Source organism: Pinus tabuliformis, chromosome 6 (genome assembly GCF_031772625.1).
Source record: "Pinus tabuliformis cultivar Carrire ecotype Pingquan chromosome 6, CPIR1, whole genome shotgun sequence".
Lineage (NCBI taxonomy): Eukaryota > Viridiplantae > Streptophyta > Pinopsida > Pinales > Pinaceae > Pinus > Pinus tabuliformis.
The window spans coordinates 1,861,565,907-1,861,589,681 of NC_142292.1; the positions used below are offsets into that span (position 1 = coordinate 1,861,565,907).

The window sequence follows — 23,775 nt, forward strand, 5'->3', positions numbered from 1 at the left end:
CTACATAGTCAATCAATCAATAAATCAATCATTGCACTATTTCATAATCAACCAATCAATGAATCAATCATTACACTAAAAAGTGAATCCCTCTATCTATAAATCATTATAATATTTTGTATAATTTAAAATTTTATTTCAAAGTGATAATTTTAAAATTTAATTAAACAAAATAATAAATTTTCAAAATATCTACAGTTTGTCTTAATCCTTCCACCATCAAAGAAAATATAATTTAAAACCTGAAATTTCAACCTCACTCAAAGTCTTTCCAAACTTTTATTAACAAAAGGTAATATGCTGATACAATAGAAAATGACTTTAAATATTCCTAACCCTGCTAGATTCCAACCACGTTCCAAACTTATTCACTCATTACTCATTATCGTTCTATCTTCTTTCTTTTAGATATTCCTTGTTCTAAACCTTATCTTCTTATATTTCGTTCCAACTTTCCAAATTCACTCATTTGCAATCCGACAATCCTGTTGACTGCACTGTATGTGTGACGGGAGCTGGAGGTTTCATTGCCTCATGGCTAATCAAAGATCTTCTGCTCCGGGGATACAATGTCAATGGCACTGTCAGGGATCCAGGTGATGTTTTGTTACATTACGACCTTGACATTAACAGCAGCTTCTTTGTTTAATATCTTTCTTTGTTTTATAAACCAGAAGTCCGGCTCTCTCAATTATTATGCAGGGGACGAACTCGAGACTGCCCATATTCTGTCGCTCCCAGGAGCCAAAGAGAGGCTTCGGCTCTTCAAAGCCAATCTCCTCGAAAAGGGCAGCTTCGATACTGCCCTTCAGGGCTGTGAGTTCGCCATTCTCTTGGCGACACCCATGGATTTTGCCATAGACGCAGAGGTAAATAGTAATCAAATATCCAAATTGAATTTAGGTTGATGGCTGATTTTGGGAATATCTCAGAATTTTATTGTGGGTATCCCACGTGGATTGTGGATTTTCAGAATTTTAGGGTAGGTATTCTATGTAGATTGTGGATTTTCAGAATATTTGAGTTTTTGATAGACATGGTCATATAAATAATTGACCTAATCTGTTTGATTCCATAATATTCTTGGAATTAACAATGGACTTTAGCAATTAATTATTTAATCTCTTAAGAATAAGATTCCAAAATATTAATCTCCTAGAAGGGTAAGATTTCAAAATATTCTTCAAATCTGTTTTTGATAGACATGGTCATATAAATAATTGACCTAATCTGTTTGATTCCATAATATTCTTGGAATTAACAATGCACTTTAGCAATTAATTATTTAATCTCTTAAGAATAAGATTCCAAAATATTAATCTCCTAAAAGGGTAAGATTTCAAAATATTCTTCAAATCTGAAATAACTGAGGATGAGATTTATCTTTTCTATTTCCAGACACAGAGTAGCGTCGTTGAAGCTGAGGTTAATGGGACCCTTGATATTTTGAGGGCTTGCGAGAAGGCCAAAACTGTGAGGCGTGTAATATACACTTCCTCAATATCTGCAGCTTCCCCGCTGAATGACAAGGGCGAATTCGGAGACTGTATTGACGAATCCTGCTGGAGCAACGCTGATATCATCAAGTGTCAAGGGCCTCTTTTCTGGGTAAGTTCAATGTTTGATTTTCTATTTTTCTGATAGTGAACTTGAAAAAGGTTTATAAGAACAGAATTTCTGAGATAATTACATTAAAATTTATTTGTGAACGAGTTTTGAACCAGCAGGTATAGTTCAAAAATCTAACCAATTATTAAATTAACATTTGTATATATATTGTTATTTGAAACTGAGTAATGAGATTTTTGATATTCAGATGTATTATTTAGCCAAGGTTTCAGGAGAGCAAACAGCTCGTCAGTTTGGGTTGGAGAATGGAATCGAAGTAGTGACAATAGCGGCATCGCTAGTTGCGGGCCATTTTCTTACACCTACACTTCCCGCTAGCATTGAGGAAGCTTTAGCCGTGGTCACAGGTATGCTTTTCCTGCTCTTCAAACTTATGGTCATATGGTCATTAAAGGCTAGTGGCCAATAACACGTGGATTAATTAATTTATTTCAACATCAATTTCATATATATATTGAAAGTAAAAGAAAAAAATTATTTTAATGTTAGATCATAATAAAATATTTTGTTATTGATGTTAAATAAAATATTTCAATGTATATGATCTTTCTTCTAGAATGACTATGTAAAGACGTATACAGGCATCCCAAAGGAACTTGACATGGTATAAATGAGATTCCCCTTTTTTATATTTCAAGTTTTAGAACACTTTTTTTTAGATATATATATTTTAAGTTAATTTTGTCTAAAATTAAAAATTACGGGATTTTACTCAATGAAATCCTGACATACTAAACAATGCCCTTAATTTGATTACATATTGGAAAATACTTCTATAAATCAATTTATTTAAATACACCTTCCCAATTTATAAAACCCCTTCTTTCACTAGATATTGTAGGTATCCATTTTTTCATTAACATTTTTTATACACAACATATAAAAACCCTTTACCCCTTATTATATGCTCAATATATTATGTCATTTTTTCTTCAATATATACTTCCCAATATTAATGCAAGTGGTATGGTATTGATCCCCTTTGAAGGCCACTGCTAAAATCCAAGAAAGATTTGTTCTAATCAAGATAGAAGTTCTCACCATGTGCCCAAAAGCAATTTCAAGAAAGGAAAAATTTTAATAGTTAAATCCATTCATGAATTCAAAAATGCCATATCTATATATATATATATATATAATGCCCAAGAAAAATTTGGAGAAACTGAATTCATTTATGAAGACAAAAATACACTCCAAAAAATATTTATACTTTAATTCCAATTCATAGTTAAAATGGATCTATACACTTTTAAGATTATTATCAAATTAAACTTAAACTCTGGTTTTGTGAACAAAAATCTACCATTACTCCATTATTTAACTGTCCTTATAACTTCTTACCATAAAACCTATTTTCTCAATCATTAGATTTCTTACCATAAAACCTATTTTCTCAATCATTAGATTTGCTCAAAATGTATACCTACACTGAATAACTTAATGTACGTTCCTGGCAAAGCATTCCTTTAAGGAGAGTATTTTATGCTACAGGCAATGCCCAGTGTTATGAGTGGTTAAGGGAGCTCCAGCATCTCATCGGTTCCATTGCATTACTGCACACAGAGGACGTATGTAGGGCTCACATATTCTTGATGGAGCATCCATCTGCTCAAGGTCGATATATATGCTCTTCTCAGTCTCTCACTCTTCGTGAACTGGGGGATTTCTGTCGCAAACGCTATCCACAATTCAATCTACCAGTCAAGTAAGCTACCCTTTCATATTTCTCATATTGTTTATAAAAATTTGCATTTGGGTGACTAGATTGTATCATGTAAATTGCAGATTTTATGAAGAGGAGGATCCGATCAGCAGTGTGCCCATTTCCTCCAAGAAATTGTTGGACATGGGCTTCTCGTTTAAGTACGGCTTGGTTGAAATTTTTGATGACAGTATTGAATTTGCAAAGAAATTAGGGTTCCTGCAATGAATGTAATTTGCAAAGAAATTAGGGTTCCTGCAATGAATGTAATTTGCAAAGAAATTAGGGTTCCTGCAATGAATGTAATTTGCAAAGAAATTAGGGTTCCTGCCATGAATGTAGGGATGGTAAATGATTATGTATTCCAGGTATCTGGAAGGTCAATGACTTTAGATTTCAGTCATTATTTCACTTGATGAAGTTAGTAGAAGATAAGTTTGCAAAGTGTGTTGGTTTAGTTTTTCCGTTGTCCATTTCAACTATATGTCATTCTCCATTTGAAATCAGATATATATTCCATAACTTCTATGTTATATTTTTTAAACTTACAATTTAACCTTATATTTTTTAAACTTACAATTTAACCTTTTTTATCATGTTACATTTGAAATTTCCTGAAATAGAAAATATATATGGTTATTTTGATTTATTTAATTATTTTTTAAACTTACGATTTAACCCTTTTTATCATGTTACATTTGAAATTTCCTGAAATAGAAAATATATATGGTTATTTTGATTTATTTAATTATACGAAATTTATTTATATATGGTTATTTTGATTTATTTAATTATATGAAATTTATTTATTTTAAGAGATATTAAAAATATAGAATATCTTATCAAATGATGCATCTTATTTATTCAATTTTATTGTTTTTTATTTAAATTAATAATATAGATTTATTTGATTTTGATATTTAAATATATAGATTTATTTTGTTTATACATTATAATATATAAAGAAAATTATTTTTTTTTTTCGTTATTAAATATTAAAACAATTGAGATAGAATATGTATTTGAATATCAATCAACTTCAAATCATCTTTCACCTTTTGATTCCTTTATATTTAATAAAGATAAGTCATCTTTCTATATTTGTGAGAGAGATTTTACCAGCTTTTCCAATTTATCAGTGAGATTCATTTAAAAACCAACCTGAAACACAGTATATGTGTATGTGACATTGTTGAAGAATGTCAAAAAAATAAAAGAAATTTGCATATCAAAAGAAGGTTTTAACTACTACCGGGACATAAAGAGAAGTTCTTACTGTCCCATTCTTCCAGAGAATTCAATTCAATTGGAAATGAAATACAAGATATCTCACAATTTCCTTGAAAAGAAAGTGCTTCCAGACACCAGGAAAGGAAATCCACACTGGAGGGTCCTTCACATAGATAAGCCAAAAATTTGTTTTACAATTAATACGCAATAATAAAAGGGTTTCGGAAAGGTTGATTACACAAATATGACAGTGTCATATTTTATATTTGTTTTTAAAATGTAACAATATGTTAGATTGCTACATAAATAAAAAAAATCTCAATAGAGAGGACAATTGGAAGATAAGTAGTTGTTGGGTCCCTGCCCTCACGTCCTAACCGTCTCCTTCCTCTCCCCGTCCCTCTTCTATTTGGTTTCCTTTGTGATAGGTTTTTTCTCCCCTTGTTATCCTTTACCTGCTCTCCTTTGTCGTGGTTCTTTATTTCTCTTTGGTTTCCTTCCTTGATAATCTCCCTCCTATGGGTTAGTTTATATAGTAGAAGGCCTTATTATTTAGATTTATTTTAATTTTATGCATTTACAAAATTTAGCTTAGTTATAGATTGGAATTATAGTAATTATTTTGAATGTAGGTTTAAATAAATAAATAAAAATAAGTAAATAAATAAATAATAATAATAATAAATAAATAAATAAATAAAAATGATAACATTAATAATAACATTAGATAATTTTATCCAAAAATTGGAACATAAAAGATTACTCTTATGCTTTTTAGAATTAGATCTTACAACAATCATGTATTTAAATATAAAACTTACTATTAATTAACTAAATATTTAAATGAATATGAAACATTGAATTATATAACTCTTTTGGAAAGTTCAGTTGTTACCTTGTTTACATTATCTTAAATTATCTAACTATTTAATTATATAAATTTAAAGATTTTTAATAAAGGTTTGACTAACTTACTATTAATTTAATATTTTTTTATTTAAACATAGTTATGCGTTCCTATCCCTGTCCCTCATCTAGTCCATCTAGCTGTTTCCTAGTCAAATATAATTGTTAGGAGGTCTAACCTCCAGTTATATTTAGACATTACCTGGTCAAATATAACCGTTATAGGTACCTGGTTTAGGTTCTGCTCTCACTATTTAACATGCAACGGATCTGATTCTTCGACTTGTCTTTACAATGAATCACACTGGTTGGTTCGAAACGCGTATGATCTATCATGTAATTTAGGCTGAAAAACTTTCTCATAAAAAGTAAACAATCTTATTAAAGTAAGAAAAAAATATTTTATTTAAGAAATATGCCCATGACTAAGCTTAAATGCATGTGAGATATAATGTAGTGTAGTCTTTCCAAATATGATCCCATATGACAATATGTTATTGCTATTAAAATATAACATTAGGTTATCAAATTTAGCTTATTAATTAAATTTTTTATATAAAAATTATATACAATAAAATCTCAAATTATATAGTTATAAATGAGTATATATTATGTATAAAAATTATATAGTATAAAATCGCAAATTACATATATAAAATATATAGATTATCATTGTAATAATATTATTGTAACACATAAATTATGTTATAATATTATTATAATAAATATATATATATATATATATATATATATATATATATATATATATATATATATATGAGAATATTTACAATAACCATGATTGATATCAATTTTGGGAAATGAATTAAGCACAATAAAAATCTAGTGAGATGTTTAAGCTTTTTTTATTATTAAATTGTTTGTTTTTAAATTACTTTGAGAATTAAGTTGATAAGTTTTAAATATTTGAGAAAAGAAAAATAATATTATTGATGTAAGGAAAAGTTTATTTTTATAAATATAATAGTGTGGAATTTCAAGTGTATGTAAAATATGATGTAATTTTTTTTCAATATTTTTTATGAAAATAATACACAACAAAATTTAAAATGTAAATAATATAGGAATTTCAAGTGTATGTAAGATATGAAATATGATGTAATTTTTTTCAATATTTTTTATGAAAATAATACACAACAAAATTTAAAATGTAAATAATATAGGAATTTCAAGTGTATGTAAGATATGATACAGTTTTCTTTCAATAATTTTTATGAAAATAATACACAACAAAATTATATATATGTATATGTATATATGGGTTAATCTTAATCATTATTATGCATTTTGACTAATAAAAGAAGATAGACACCACAAGGTACAAATAAGCATTACAAATTTATGTAGAAATTAGTAAATGCTCAAATAGATTGTTTTTATGTTAAGATTGGAGAGTATAAATAGAAAATATTCAAATGGATTGTTTTTATATTAAGATGAGAGAGTAGAATTATTAGTCACACAATAAAATGTCTTTGAAAAAATATCTCAACCTCACACCAAACTAGGAAGTTAACTAGTTGGAGAGAATCTCTCAAACCAACTAGCTCTCAAGAACCTCCTCAATGACATGAACAAACTTTCTACATAGAACACAAACTATACCTAATTATAACCAATTTTTTCAACTTAATCATGATCACATCCATAAAAGACAAGTATGAGTTATATAATCCAACACTTCCCCTTAATGACTACTTGTCTTTATCTTCACGAGTTGAGGTTGACGACTTCCTCTATGCACTTGCAAGTCTACCTCTGGTCCAACTTGCCACTTTCACTTTGTACCTCGATCATTCATACATCACCAAACTATTGATGGTCATAGAAAGGAACAAATATCCACCAAAATGCAAGGGTACCTAACCGCTGCAATGTCTACTAGGATTTCCTTCATGTACATGGTTCATTCAACTTATTGATGAACTCCCCCTGAATATAAAAATTAACTTCTCAGTGTCTTTAACTAATAATATGGTTCACTCATAGAGTGTCTGCCAACACATGGTCTAGTCCTCAAGTGTTAAACAACTCCCTAACAAAGGTTAAGGAACTAAAACGTCATCATCATTAGGGACACATGAAAAAGTAGTATGAATGCCTCTTTAGATCTTACAATGATATGCCTTTTTCATGTTTCATAAATATAGGTACATACATACTCCAACTCATGGAGATACAAGGTACAAACATTTCAAGGACCACTACATCAAATCAAGCGATAGACTTGCTCCCACTACAAGGTGTGACTCATATCACAATATGGTCATAAGTTTATTTTATTCTATACATAATTTTATCAATGTCCAATAAAGTTCCCACAAGAATTGTCTCTACCATAGCCACCTACTTTCTTTTTTCTTCACTTTGGCTTCTTCACAATGGGCATTTCTCTTCTCCCTCTTATATATAGATACAATTGATTCTTGACTTCCATATAAAAAGAAATCCATCTACTAAGGTACATGGATTCCATCCACTATAGTCACCAATTATACACAAATCTTACTTACTTGGTGCATCTTCGATCTCACATTCTCCTCTCAATTGAATGCTCTCCTCCCAATTGAATACCAACTTCTCTCATTCCACATCAAACTTAGATATAAGTACACTTGCCACTTCCATACCTAACCTAGAGGTTAATTCCACAACCTAATGTCATATCCTCTCTACACATAAGAGTGATACACACTACATGATTATCACACTAATGGATGTAGGGTTGACTCAAGAGGTCTTACATGGGACAATCAACTTTTTACAATTTAGAACAAAACTTTAAGTTGTTAGGTACAACAAATCATGCACCCCTTACATTGCTTCAATTCATGTACTACAAGCATTCCAAATACTTTACAAAAACACAAACGTTAACATCATTGATTTGTGGCAACCATCTACCCAAACATATAAGCCCATTTACATTTTATCACTGTGCATCACTTATCACTATTACTAGTCTTCCTTTTATGGAATCATACACATGCTTGGAATTTTTATCAAGAAGTCTTTGTTTTTTTGTGTCTTTCACCTATTATTTGTTAAAATTACTAATTCTAACAAAATAATTTGTATATCATAGTGAGGTTATGAAATTCAAAATGAATATTAACTGAAAAATCACCAAAAAAACATTTTCCACTCAAATCTTTTAAATAAACCCTCTTAAATATATTAAATTTCAGTTGTCTATTTTTTTTTAAAAACTAAATGAGCCAAACACTCATATAATCATTTCCCATAAATAATATATTTCCTTATCATGCGCGAATAAAACATAAAACCAAAACAATTATATGTTACTTTACCTCATTTATGATATCACTCATGAACCCTTTAACACATTTACTTAAAATTATTAATGGATAAAAAATTCAAATCTAAATTTACACCACTGTAATGCCCATTTTAATCATTTTAACACAAATTATTAAAACAGATTAAATATATATATATAGTTATCTCTTACCCCTAAAATCCAATTTACTCCTCAAATTCCGTCCTACCCTGAATATTTAAAATAAATAAATAAATAAATAAATTCAGGTGACACTTTCAAAGAGAATAATCGAAACTATTACATGCCGTTACTATTGAGAGTGGAATTCTTCATAAATCCCACTTTTCACTCGCTCTTCTCGGGGTTCCCAGACTTCGAACTGCGCGCACTGCCATAAGCATCTTGCGCGTATGGGCGTCCCTTTGATTGATTTCAACGCCCATACGAAACGTCAACACATCTGCCAGGATTCACTGTCCTTGACATAAGAACAGCAGGTTCTTCGATCAATTTCCTGACTAACCGTCTGAGTAATGTGCGTCTAGTAGGATAAGCTCGCCCGGCAATGTAAAGGCATCTGTTCTACCCAGAATATCAACAGGAATGGTGAATATACCTCATTTACTTCACATCACCATGTTTCACTCCACGACGAATATCCCTTAATTTGTCTTGATCTTCCTCGAGCACCTGATCTTCTTCAATTTAATTTGCTTGGCCAGAGGGCTTTCATGCAACCAAGATACTACGAGAACATCTGACACAAAAGGTATTGTACAGCGAGGTGATAATTTTGGCTTGAATATATTTGGTGTTGTATACCGAGGTGATAATTTTGGCTGGAATATATTTGGTGTTGTATGCTGAGGTGATAATTTTGGCTTGAATATGTTTGGTGTTGTATACAGACGCAGTGCTGGAATTTGAATTCTTTTGTACCCGTCACACAATTTTTTTACGTTTTGGGTCTTTATACTTCTAGTCAAAATACTTTATGTTTAAAATTTTACCCTTGGAGAATGATGTTTTGATAATCAATTAACCCTTCACCAATAAAGTTTGATTATAAAATTATCCTTGAATAACACAATGATGTTATTTTTTTTACATATATCATAATAACAAAATGACTCTAACATAGAAATGACTTATTCAATTCTGAGAAAACTCACAATAAAATCTCCATAACCCAGAAATCAAATTGTTTGTATGTGTTTGTTAGTACAACAACAATATTAGTGTTACTCTCATCCATATGTTAATATTTTCATGCACATTTTTTTCAATGATTGTTTACCTAGAATTTGACCCAAAAAAAGATCAATAGACCTCCCAACCATATTTTATTTACAAACTTTAGCCATCACTATTGGGAAATATCAATCCATCAGAGAGAGATTCATGTCAAGTAGTGGCGGAAAATAAAGAGAGAGAGATTCATGTCAAGTAGGGGCCCCTACAGAGGACAGTAAGCCCTGAGGAAAGGAGATTAAAAACTTGGTTAAGAGTGGGGGGAGGTGACCTAAGATTTGGTTAAGAATGATATAACTATCCAATGGCAAGGCCCTTCAAGGAGAAGATCAAATAAAGTAAAGTTGTTGGATTTCATTTTCTTCAATTAGGTTTCCATAAGAAATATTTTACCTTTTAATACAACATAATATGACTTATTTCACCACTTGAACTTGAGGACTCTACATTAAGTTGAGTGTGAATCATAGGAAAATAATTTTAATGACTCAATAGGTTTTTTCCTTAACACAATCCAACGTCTTTCGAGGAGCTGCTACACAATTTTTCTACACCTGCATATGCATAAAATATTATTAAACAAATGAACTAAAATAAACACATAAACATAATTGTTTATTAAAATAAAACCCAAAAGAACAATACATACATCTTTTACCTACTGCACATAATGTGGAATGTACAAAAACCACCACTATAGGGTTTAATTAATGAAATTATCACCTCCCCTCTGATACGATACCAAATGTAAACAATAAAAAAACTTAAAAAAACACCAATATCAAAGTAAAACAAAAAACCCAAATTCCACAAAAACATGCAAACAAGAACAAGAACAAAGAAATAACCATTGACATAGCAAAAGCATCAACAAAAGAAAGAAGCATAATAAGAAAAGGAAAGACAAATTAATAATGTACAATGGAACTGAACTGAACTCAACTCAACAACTGAAGACCCTCTATGCCTTGCTCTATAATAATGTTCCTTTCTGATCTGCTATGTTTAAATGGAGAAGGGATTAACAGTATACAAAATGGAAGAAGATAAGAAAATGTGAATTTTCAAGAATAGATTTAAACATTACATATAATGAACAAAGGTAATCAGTATATATACCTATGATGAACAAAGGGTATTTACATAAATTAAATCTAGTAGCCTCTTCTCAACAACTCCCATCCTGTGACCCCCATCACTTGAGGGATTGAGCCACTACATCCCCCCACTCCTGCTACCACCACACTTATTCTCTAATGTTTATTGAGAAATGCATGTCGCTGCCTATTATAGATAAGAAGTTCAGTGATGGTTGCTTTGGCTTCTCTCCAAATGATTGGTCCTCTCTCTACGCTTGTCCCTTGATCATATTTAGAGTTTGTCGATCCCATTTCACATTTGGTGGTACCCATGAGGGTTAGAAGATTAAAGGGTCAAAATATCCAAAACCTTTTTGATGTGAAGGGTTCAAATTTCCCTTGCACTATGCACGCACCTTCTATTAGTTGAGGTGTCAAGCAATCATGTACAATGTCTATTCACCTGGTGTAGTAGAGTATTGATGGCCTATTGCACTTCATGGTTGGGACCACCAAGTTCGGCTCTACAATGACAACTGGAGAACTACCATCTCGCCCTCGATCTCGTAGAGGAAATGAACCAGCATCACCATGCTCCCACACCCACATAGTAAGTGTGATGTTCCACAACATAAGGTTTACGAATATTTCCATGGGCTTATAGTTCACCTCTTGGAAAACATCTTCATCGACATTTTGTACCTTCGCATTTGGAAACTCCAGGATCTTCACTTTTGGTAGCTATGCTGTGCATGGGTTTTCATTCTCCTTTTGGTTTAAGCCCCATCGCTTAGTCTGTTGTGCACCAATGAGCCTTTCTCTAGCTCATCTTGGTTTTGGTGGGTCACAGGGGGACAAATTAGGCAGCGAATTCAAAACAAATGAAGAAATTTCAACTTTCATCTATTAATATCCGTGTTGTATTGCTAATTTGCTTCTAACTTCTATTTGAGTAATCTCCATTTAGTTTTGGTGTGATGTTAGTGACTTTGAATTAATGGTGTGATAGATAGATCCATTTTAATTCCAGATCTACCAAGAACCTAGAGGAATGAAATCTCTTTGAAGTGGAAATCTTTCCTCAAGTTTTACACTTGCATTTTGAGAGATTTGAACCGCCTCAGTGCTTGGTGATCAAGAGTTAAAATGGGTCTATGCTAGTTATAAACCGATTTTGAACTATGAGTACATCATAAATCTAAAATTGATTATTGGCAAAATTGAATAATAATAATAAAAAATTAGATAACAAAATTGGTTGTTTAAACTATAAACAAATTTTGAATTTTTTAACTATAAAATAAACTTTAAAAAATTGATATCACCTATTAATTATTAATAAAATTAGATAAAACACAAACTTTGACTTTTTTAACTATAAGTAAATTTCTAAAAAAACCATATAATTCAAATTAATTATTAGTAAAACTGAATAAAGCTTATAAGTAAATTTCTAAGACAATTACATGGTAATATGAAAATGAGAGAGCTGAGACAGCCGAGACAACCGAGATAGGCACCGAGATGACGAACAATAGCAACTGGGACGTGGCTAGAAGTGGGACAACTGGTATAAGCATTGATCAAGGTTCTTAACAAGCTAAATTTTGGGTTATTCCGATCCTAGAAGTGGAGTTATTTTGATTCTTTTGCATGCTCTTGCATGGCGCCCTCATGAGGCGCACCAGCTTTTTCGCTCCCGTCTCCTTCGGACCTTCGAAGGAGGTCTGAACTTTGTATCGTGTCAAAATCCATTCAGCTTCAGACCATCTATGCCTATTTTTTTTACCAGGAGTTGACCTTCTATTCTTGTTTTTCCTCTGTAACCAGTGAGGAGTCTCGTATTAAACTTCTCTTTCTCAGGGTCATTTCCTACTTATACCATTCTTTTGGTCCCTAAAAATCTGCCTCGGTACAGTTCCATGGTTTCCTTCTGTTATTTATAGTTCAAAATGTTATGTTACCACATGGGAAACAGAAGGTACCTGGTTTATCGGCTCGGGTGGCTTAAACGACGGTTTCCGTGGGTTCGTTTTGGTGGCTTCATGTCTTTTGTAATAAGGTATGCATACTATTTTTTAATCTACTCTTAATGGCTTTAGGTTAAGAAAAGGGAAATAACAAAGATATCATTGCTTTCTTCTTGGGTAACCCTGTTTTGTATAGATTTCAAGAAGTTGTATGTCTCTATGCTTTGAGAATAAGGTTCTTGCTTGCCTGAAAGCCATTATTTATGAGATAAAATTGTTTAATAATTTTTGTTTTCCCTTACCAAGTGTATGTATAGTTTCCCGTCCTTGTTTGGATTTCAATTGTCGAATTGGGAAATGGTGGATTAAATGTCATGGTTGTTTTTGTTTTTGCTTAGATTTTGATTAGGATTTCCTCTCTCTCAGACCAGAGCTCTGTTAGCTCTTGTTCTGTTTATGGCCTAAAGCACTTTCTAGAGCTTTCAAGGCTCCTCGCTACTTTTTCCCCAAACCAATCTGGTTATTTTTTAGGGTTCATGTGTCTTGTTTGTGCTGTTTTCACCGTTATCGGTGATTTCGGCCTCCTCCTCGGGTTTCTGTCAACGGGTTTCACTTGGTCAATTTTCCTTGTTTTCCATGGGGGTGGAGGGAAGATTAGCTTGTAGTAAAATCAACCGGCGGATGATAGCATGCGAAGATTTAGCCCACACCGCCATTTTCCTCATCCATAATGGCTTGTATGTTTCTTTCTGATTCCCCATACCTATTCCCATAAGGATCCTGTCAGAAATTGTACCAGCCCGGATGTTTTTTTCCCTTTTCGCTAATCTCGCACGATGTTTTCCTAGATTCTGTCAGTCTCTCTAAATAGCTAGATTTTTCACTTCACTTGAAATTTCCCATCCTTATCTGGAAGTGACTGTCTGGCCTTCCGTTCCCGTAACCGACATCTTTCAGTACTTGTTCCCACATGTTCGAGCCTTTATTTCATCTGTTAGGGTAGCTGATGCCATGAATTTCCTTTTTCAGTATGATGGAGATAACATCTGACGAGTTTGCCTCATCTGCGATGGTGTGGGCTACCATTGAAGCAGAGAAGCTCCATGGTGGACGATGTCACAAGGATGACTGGCAGTCCGCACTAGCGGATTTAATTATTTCTCCATCAACTCACTTGGCACGTGAGTATCATGGTGGTGAATATGAATTACCTCGATGTAAATTGAAACAACGTCCTATTAACACCATTCTGCCACCCTCAGCCATCAACCTGGATAGTTTTTTCCTGTCTAATAGAATTGCAAGCTTACAGAAACGGGCACTTGTTGGACATTGGTATTTTCCTGACATGGATGATTCATAGATGAGGAATTGGTTGGGCTCTAAATGGAAATCCTTGCTCGGATACATTCTAATGATTGTCCGTCTTATGAAGAACTGGTACAACTTTCATTTCCTGAGCGTCGAGGATCTAGAGATAATTCGTAACATTCCTTGGGTTCACGGCAAGAGTTTCTTGGCTCTTCATCACTGGTATATTGGATATAATCCATTGTACAATACCCCATCTAACAAGCTTATTTGGGTTAAGCTACCTGGTTTTCCGATTGAATTATGGACGAAGGAGACCCCCACAGATATAGGGAATGCAATAGGAAAGTTTGTATATGTGGACCCAAAATGCCTGGGGGCAAAGGATAAAAGAGTCGCCTGGATTCTTATTGAAAAGGAGTATCGGGGAGGTTTTCCAGACCATATTGATCTTCATTGGGGTGATATTTATGTTTAGCAGAGATTAGATTTTTGGGGGGTACCATTCCGATGCTTGTTTTGTCACAGAATTGGTCACATTAAGGAGCGATGTCCCTTTCGCCTGGAGGGCCGGCATCATGGAAGGAAATTCCAACAAAACGCATATAATTCTTTCACTGGCATCTATCGAAAGGAGGAGGAAGCTCAAAGGAGGAGGCCTGCCAGAAAGTCCAATTCACCAGGTATTTTAAAAACTTCATCCCCTCAGCTATCTCCTTCTAATTCCATAAGGATTTTATCTCCGAAGGCTGACTCTCCTTCTCCCATTCCCCCCCGTAAACCTGTAGCATCAATTGGGAAAGTTGTTACTCTTCTAGCTGCATCTCCCCCTCCGGAACCTGTTCCCTGTAAGGAAATCCCTGTCCCTTCTCCTATACTTCCACCCCATTTCTCTGTTCCATCCTCCTCCCATATCACCTACATTCCATCCTCATCATCTTCCCCTGTCAGAGTTTCCCATTCATCAAAGGGAAAGGAACCCTGCATATCAGTCACTCCTCTGAACTCTCCCACCTCATCTCCAAATAACTCTGTGGGAAGTGACCACGACTTTCTCCTTAAAAAATCATCTCTTGAACTTCATCCGCTCACCGTCCATAAACCATTATTGATTTCTTCTCCTCACATAAGTCCTACCTCGGCAGGAAACATAACTGTTAGAAGGAAGCATAATAGAGCATCCAGGCACTTTCGGGGGAGGAAGAATTCTGATTCGAATTTAAGTATGGATTGCTCTCTTATTGATATTTCCATAATTGATCTTTCTTCAAAAGGGCCCCTTAGAGCAAGTCAGCCTAATGACCAAGCATCATGACTCATATAATGTCCATGAATATTAGGGGTCTAGGGGCGGACCCCAAATTTTTAGCCCTAAAGGATTTGTTCATATCTTCTCATTCCAATCTTCTTCTTATTCAAGAGACTATGCATGGACGTTCTGATGCCATATCATACTTCAGAAGAATGTTCCCTTCTTGGCATATTGCAGCTACAGAGTCAAATGGTCTCTCAGGAGCACTGGTTGTCTTATGGGATCCAGTATGGATATCGGCAAAAGCTTTCACTTGTTTTGCTGGTATCCTGCTAAGTGCAAAGTTTCATGGTATTCCAAGATCCATTCACATCCTTAATGTTTATGCCCCCTACAAGGACCATCTTTCTTTCTGGAACCGTTTCCTTTCATCATAAATCATGCAGATGGACTCATTGTTAATTGCTGGTGATTTGAATTGTACCCTCAACATTGATGAAGTTTGGGGCAGAGGCAGGAGGATCGATCCTTTGGCTGGACTTATCAAAGACGCTATTCTCTATCATAATTTCATTGATGTCTACCCTTCAAAAATTGATCCCACTTGGGATAATGGAAGATCTGACTCTGCTTATTTAGCTAAAAGACTTAATTGATTCCTGCTTCATGATAAGCTGCTAGATCGCCTGGGGCTGCCAGTTTCAAAGACTGTTAATAGTTTTATCTCTGATCACAGGCCAATTTCTCTTCAGTGGAAAAGGAATGGTATCAGAAAGGGTCTTCCCTTCAAATTCAATAGAGTCTAGCTGGAGGATTCAGACTTTAATGACCTTGTTCTAAAATCCTGGCCGAGCCATTCCCCTTTGGACTCCTCTTCCCCCTCTCTGATTTTACTGGAGAAACTAGCTTCCCTTAAGTCCATAGTCAAAGCTTGGCAAAGCAACAAGATGAAATCCAATAGGAGAGAGCTGAATGACATCCAAAAGGAATTGGATGAAATAGCTTGCAAATTGTCTGAGAATGGTCTATCCCTTAATTTTTGCCATCGTATAAAGGAGTTGGAATCAAAGAAAAACAGATTATTGGCTATTGAAGAAGCCTCATGGAGATTAAAAATCAGAGCAATATGGTTAAAGGAAGGAGATAGGAATACCAAATTCTTCCACAGATATGCAAACAAAAGGCGAGAAATTAATTCAATTTGGGAGATAAAAGACGAGGAGGGAAATATAGTTCATTCTCAAGAAGGAATCTCAAATGCGGCTGTAAGTTATTTTAAAAATTCATACTCAAGGAATGAACCCGGCAGGGCGGAAGATATATTCTGGGGAATTGACCCTTTCCCTACCATGTTCGATGATGAACAAAATGATTTTCTTTATAAGCCTGTCACTGAGGAGGAACTTCTTTTGGTAATGAGATCTTTTAAAAAGGACAAAAGTCCTGATCCAGATGGATGGACGATAGAGTTCTTTATTCACTTCTTTGAGCTTACCAAGAAGGACCTACTAGGAATGGTGGAAGAATCAAGAATATCGGGCAAGTTTCACCAGCACATTACATCAACATATATCGCCCTCATTCCAAAAAAGGAAAAATCCTCCTCCTTCCTGGATTACAGACCAATTTCTCTGTGTAATGTTATTTATAAGATCGTCTCCAAGATCATTGCTGGTAGAATCTGAGGCATCCTATCCAAATTCATCTCTTGGGAACAACACGGGTTCCTCCAAGACAGGAATATACATGATGCGGTGGCGAACACGCAGGAAGCTTTGCACTCCTTACATACAAAAAAGTTGGAAGCTGCAATTCTACAAATTGATCTCAAGAAGGCCTATGATTGTCTTGACTGGGGGTTTCTTAGATGTCTACTCTCCAAAATAGGCCTGAATCATCAAGCATCAAACTGGATAATGGCATGTGTTGAAAATGTGAATTTTGCAATTCTAATCAATGGATACCCTACTACTTTTTTCTCAGCAGAGAGGGGGTTAAGACAGGGGTGCTCCCTATCCCCTCTCCTTTTCATTCTTGCAATGGATTCCCTAAGCCTGCATTTGAAAAGAGCTGTTAGGGAAGAGCATTGCTGCCCAATGATGATTAGCAGAAGAAACTCCATATCTCATAGTTTATTTGTGGATGACATACTGATTTTTGCAATGCTATGCCGTGTCACTTGGAGCTGTATTTACAATGTACTATAGAATTTTCAAAAAGCTACAGGCCTACAAGTAAATGAAAGCAAGTCCGTCTTCTATTATGGAGAACCCGATATGGGGATTATTGAATATTTGACTAATCTGTTTAAAATTGATGCAAAAAGCATAAAGGAAGGCATGAAATACCTTGGATATCACTTAAAGCCTTCCTGCTATAAGAAATTGGATTGGCAATGGATATCTGAACGCTACTATAAAAGGATAACAGGATGGGAAAATAAGTGCCTATCGATGGGACAGGGCGGTACTAGCACAATCGGTACTAGCGCAATTAACTATATATTGGGCCCATCTGTTTTACATCCCGGCTAGCATCATCTCTTTACTGAACAGTATGATGGCAAACTTCATATGGGGTGGAAGCATAGAAAAATGGAAATATCATCTGTCGAAAATTTCAAGTATTACACTCCCAAAAGAACTTGGTGGATGGGGGATTATGGACCTTCAGAAATTTGGGATGGCTCTGTTATGCAAATCTCTTTGGAGGAGTATTTTTGGAGATAGCTTATGGAGCAGAACTATAAGGAATAAATACATGGGAAATAAAGACTTATCTTACTGGTACAGGGAAGGTACCATAAGATCCTCTTATGGTTCTGCAATTTGGAATAGTTTCCGCAAAATTGAACTATTTTTCCTCCAAAATCTAACTTGGAGCTTGCAAAAAGGGAACAAGGTGTATATAGGGTATGATACTATATTGGGAGCAGAGGATGACTCTTTTATTACACCACAGATAAAAACTGCCCTCCAAAGATCTGGGGTCTTTGTATGGAGTCAAGTCATTGCTGGTTGGCAGGGCCCTTCTCCCATTTGGAAAGAAGCCCATGAGCTGGGCCTTAATGGTTCACTGGCTCATCAATGGCATAGGATACTAATGACCATGAGGAGTATTGGTTTCTGCCGCACAAATTTTTGTGATTTTCTCACCTGGAAAGGGAAAAGGGGGAAGAATAACATAAGTGTAAAAGATATCTATTCTTCCTTGACTAGAAGGCATCCACCTCCACCAGATAACATTTTCCCTTATCGGCTATCGAAATCAGGTGCCCCACGCAAAATTATCATTTTTTCTTGGCTGGTCTACCACAACAAAAATCTCACATGGGAAAATTTGCAGAAGAGGAAATGGATGGGCCCAAGTATATGCCTAATTTGTAAAAGGGGGTGGGGGAAATAATTATCATATGTTTCTAAATTGCAATCTCACTCATCAGCTATGGAAGAACCTATCCTCTTATTTTGGTTTTACATATATTTCTAATCCTTCTATCAAAGAGGCACTTGAATGGTGGGGTACACAAAAAAGATCATGGAGATCCATACCACAATTGGTCTTTTGGACAATATGGAAATGGAGAAACAAACTCTTGTTCCAAAATAGGCAAAAATATTTCCAGTTAGCTTTTGAACAGATCATATCTTTGTACAATTCTCTACCACAAAAGACCATACATCATAAAAAAGGAGATGAAATTGTGAAAGACAATCTCAAACAGATGATTTTCCCTAGATCTTTTTTTGATGGAGCAACGCAAAACGGAAAGTGTGCCTGTGGTGTTTTCATTGCTGTAAATGAGGAACAAAATATTTCTATTCACTAGAACGGTGGGCGAGGAACAAACAACAAAGCAGAAGCCATGGCACTTTCGGGCCTCCTTCACATCAACACTTTCCTAAGCATTCTGATTCTTCAGATATATGGGGTCTCAAAAATCATCATTGATCATGTCATTGGCAAATATCCCATTAAAAACACCCAGCTGGCTAGATGGATGAACAAAATCGACTATTACTGGGAAAGGAAAAAGGACTGGTCTATTCAACATGTTGAGAGGTCACAGAATACTCAAGCAGACAGTCTATCAAAGGAAGGACTTCTAATTCAATCTGGTAAGTGGAAAATGGATATTTCTCTGAGGGATAATACTTACCAGATTGTGGATTTCCTCCTCCCTGGTACGTAACTTGCTTCTTCTGGTTCTCTCTAGCTTGTTGCACTTTGCAAACAAGAGTTTAGGTCTCTCTCCTATCTATTGGGTACTATCTTACTATCGCCATGATTTTGCTATATCTTTGGATATCTTTTGAATTCTGACATACTTCTTTTGCTTTGTCATCTTTTCCCTGGTTCCTTTTTAGCATACTACTGATGTAACAGTTTTTGAGGTTGACTGTTACAGTGCTTATATTTCTGTTACAAGGTTTAGATGTTGGCTTCTGCCAATTATATGTAAAATATGTATTCGATGCCTGTCTTGTTTTTAATATAATATCTGGCTTTTTTTCGTACTAAAAAAATTCTAAGACAATCATATGTTTCACGTAATTATTACTAAAATTGAACAAATCTTAAGCATAAGATATTCTAATTTTTTCTCGAAATTTTAAGATAAACCATATATCTAATTATTCAACAGCTTAAAATAAAGTCTTAGTAACGTTTTGGGTAAAAAACAAACCGTCAAAACAACGTTTTATAAACTTTAACGCATGTCACAAAAGACGGTCACTTCAATTTTTCAAACGTTATATACAGGTAAAATGGCTCGTGACGGGCAATTTGCCCGTCAAATTCCATCATTGTACAGAGGTGATAATTTTGGCTTGAATATATTTGGTGTTGTATACCTAGCTGATAATTTTGGCTTGAATATATTTTTAAGTTAGAATTTATAATTTTGAATTGCAAAATTTTAAAGTTTCAATGTTTAAATCATGATTTTAATACTACAAAAGGATTCAACATCATCGAAAAGAATTGGGATAGGGAAAAACAGTTGAGATATCCCAAAATTTACAATTTAACAACTGCAACCTGTTTTTTGTTTTTTGCTTTTGCTTTTCTTTTGCTTTTATTTTTATTTTGTTTTTATTTTTAATTCAAACTAGATTTAACCAAAAATCTACTAGAAAAACCAAAGTATTCACCTCCAAACCCAGAATACCACAGATGCCTCAACCGATCCATACAGTACAGAGCTTACCACACAAATGTTGGGGGTTGGGGTCGAGTGGTATATTAAGACAAGAGTGGCCATATGAAATTACAAAGAATAGCTATCAACTAATTGAAGAAGAAATCATAGATCTGTGCATTCTCTTTCCACTGCCTCTTAAGATAACTTCTCGCTACTCACTTGCTCCAAACAAACAAGATACCATTTTCATTGAGAACTATCCATCTGGTAACGCCTTCATCGATTGTTGTAGGTCGACCTAAGGTAGTGATGGGTGAATTCACGTTATGAGCCAAATTTGATTTGAGGATTTAAAAAATGGATTTTTTAAGTTTGGGAAAAGAGGTTTGGACAAAAGATTAATTTTTAAAAGAAGTATTAAACTGTTGTTGTTTTTTTAAATGAGTTTCAATATTATGGCGGAGTTGAGGATGATAAAGTTGCTTACTCTTTGTAATTACTTGGAAAAAGAAAATACAAAGTTATTATTGGCAAATGTTAAGTGAAAATTAACTAGTATTTACAAAAGAAGCTGAAATATTTGTCTACATAATAAACAAGATGAAGCAATGTGATTGATTGGGTTACATGTTTCAAAGAACTGACTATTTCATCTTGAAGAATGTACCAAGCCCAAACAAAGTTGGGATAAGTTGGCCTCTGTATTTGGAAATGTCAATGAATTCTACCCTTTAGAATTGGAAACTAAATTATCAACTTTGGTGCCTAATGAGCATGCCTCTATTGAGGATTATCTTGGCCAATTCATATCATTGTTGTCCTAATTAAAAGCATGTGGAAAGGAGAAAAATGAAGTAGAATGTATTTTTTTTACTTTGTCAAAACTAAAGGGTCCTTTTCAATTTTTTGCATCTACCTTCTATGCAACAAGGGATGCCCTTAGTGAATCATTCAAAATTCCCAGATTTGAAACATTCTATAATTGTCTCATACAAGAACAATCTAAGCTCTAAAAACTAGATGTTCTCTCTAGGTCTTCAAATAAGGCTTTGGTGTCTCATATCTCCAAAGGTCAGCATAAAGTATAGTCTCAATAAAAGAAATTGATGCTCAAGATCATGAGTCTTCCTCCAAGCCTAAGAAGAATACTAAGTCTCCACCTCCAACTTTCAAGAACGTAGGATTCTCCTCCAAGACAAAGAAGAAATAGGAAAAGAAGAAGATAAAATCAAATGAGACATGTACCTTTTGTGGAAACCCTAGGCATATTGAAGCAAAATATTGGAGAAATTTGAACGTCTTAGATGATACCATCAAGAAGCACAATATCTCAATAGGCAAGGGACATGATTTATTAGCGCAAGCCATAGGTAGATCTATAGATTATTGAATACTTCATTTAGGGGCATCACATCATATGACTCCTTATGAAGATTTGCTTCCTTCTACATCCCATACCAACATTTCACAAATTACATTGGGTGACTCTACTCAACTTGAGGTTTTGGGGTTAGGTGCTATGCAGTTGAACAATGGGTGCATTAACAATGTGCTCCTAGTCCCTAAGATCTCAACAAATTTAATGTCCATTTATCAGATCTGTCATTCTGGTGATGGGAAAATAATGGAGTTTTCTCCAATCAAATAGTTAGTATGAGAATTGCATGATTCAATAGTTGTTGTTACTGTTGGATAAATTGATCATGCCTCACGATTATATAAGTTTATTCATTTTCAACCTTCCTTAGCTTATTCTTTTTATAGTTCATGCTAATTCCTTGAGTAGGATTTGGCATGAAATATTTGGCCATTTAAATTATGGATATTTGTAATAGATGTTCACTCAATTTTTGGTTTTAGGTCTTCAGAAAGTTTCTTGTATTGATAGGGTGTCTAGAGGTTACACTCTTGGAAAATAACACCGAGATCCATTTCTTAAAAGGAGAACCTTAAGGGAAATAACACTTATTAAGTTGGTGCATAATGATTTAATGACTTTTTCAACTCAGGTTACTTTTCAGGAACCAAATATGAACTAAAATTTATTGATGATTTATCACTGTACTCTTGGGTGTACTTCCTCAAGTACAAGAGATAATTATTTGCAACCTTCAAGACATTTAAAACTTTTATTGAGAAGCAACCTTAATGCACCATCAAAAATCTATGCACTGATAATGGCGGGGAATATGCCAATAAGGAATCTCAAAATTTATGTAGAGAACATGACATCTTCATCAACATTATGTTCCTTACACTCCTAAAAAAATGATGTTGTTGAAAAGAACCAAATACTTAAAGAGATGGATAATTGCATGATTCAATCCAAGAACTTGGAACCTACTTTCTAGGCTAAAGCGCTTAAATGTTCCAATTATATTCAAAATAGGATGCCCCATATGGCAGTTCAAAATAGGACTCCAGTGGAAGCTTAGACACATGAGATGTGTGATGTCTCTTCTTTCAAGGTATTTGACAGTCCTTCTTGGGCATTAATTCCATATGAAAAGCATAAAGCCATGGAAAAGAAAACAACTAATATTTTTTTGTTATTGTGAGTACATGAAGGCTTATTGTCTCTTTATCCTACCTCTAACAAAGTTTTGTTCCGAGGATATGTTCATTTTGATGAAAATAGTAATCTAAGAACCTCTTCCCCTCTTCCTTCATCTCTAATTATTGATAATTGTTCTAATGATTTTGATGCTTATGTAGATCTAATAGAAGAATAAAGTTCTACTGATGTTCCTTAGCCAGAAGAAAATTTCCATGAACACCATTAACAACTAAACAGTTATATCAGGAGCAACATGTTCTAGAAGAATCCTTTGCAAGAGAAACCATCCCGATAAATTTTGTTATGACATAATTGATTTCATTTATTTAGCCCTAAATCAACCACAATCAAAATGAATCTCTCTTTCAAGTAATGCCATTTCAGAATATCCACAACAAATTTTTGATGTTGTTGGAATACCTAACTAGGAAGCTTCCA

General features: G+C 34.1%; 1 protein-coding gene across 1 annotated transcript; it reads left to right on the forward strand.

The window, feature by feature from the left end:
- The first annotated feature begins 477 nt into the window (after positions 1-477).
- On the forward strand, positions 478-3,866 carry LOC149266515 (putative anthocyanidin reductase). Its single transcript, XM_089430607.1, has 6 exons — positions 478-596; positions 675-869; positions 1,399-1,608; positions 1,817-1,976; positions 3,121-3,334; positions 3,415-3,866. Exons 1-6 carry the CDS (start codon positions 570-572, stop codon positions 3,557-3,559), a joined length of 951 nt encoding a protein of 316 aa, XP_089286733.1. The 5' UTR covers positions 478-569; the 3' UTR covers positions 3,560-3,866.
- The last annotated feature ends 19,909 nt before the right edge of the window (positions 3,867-23,775 follow it).

What these genes read in the sequence shown, in the direction of transcription:
- LOC149266515 (XM_089430607.1), top strand. Translation starts at nt 570, where the DNA reads ATGTCAATGGCACTGTCAGGGATCCAG. An exon ending in ATTTTGCCATAGACGCAGAG is followed by an intron (nt 870 to 1,398) that starts GTAAATAGTAAT and finishes TTCTATTTCCAG; the next exon opens with ACACAGAGTAGCGTCGTTGA. An exon ending in CAATTCAATCTACCAGTCAA is followed by an intron (nt 3,335 to 3,414) that starts GTAAGCTACCCT and finishes TGTAAATTGCAG; the next exon opens with ATTTTATGAAGAGGAGGATC.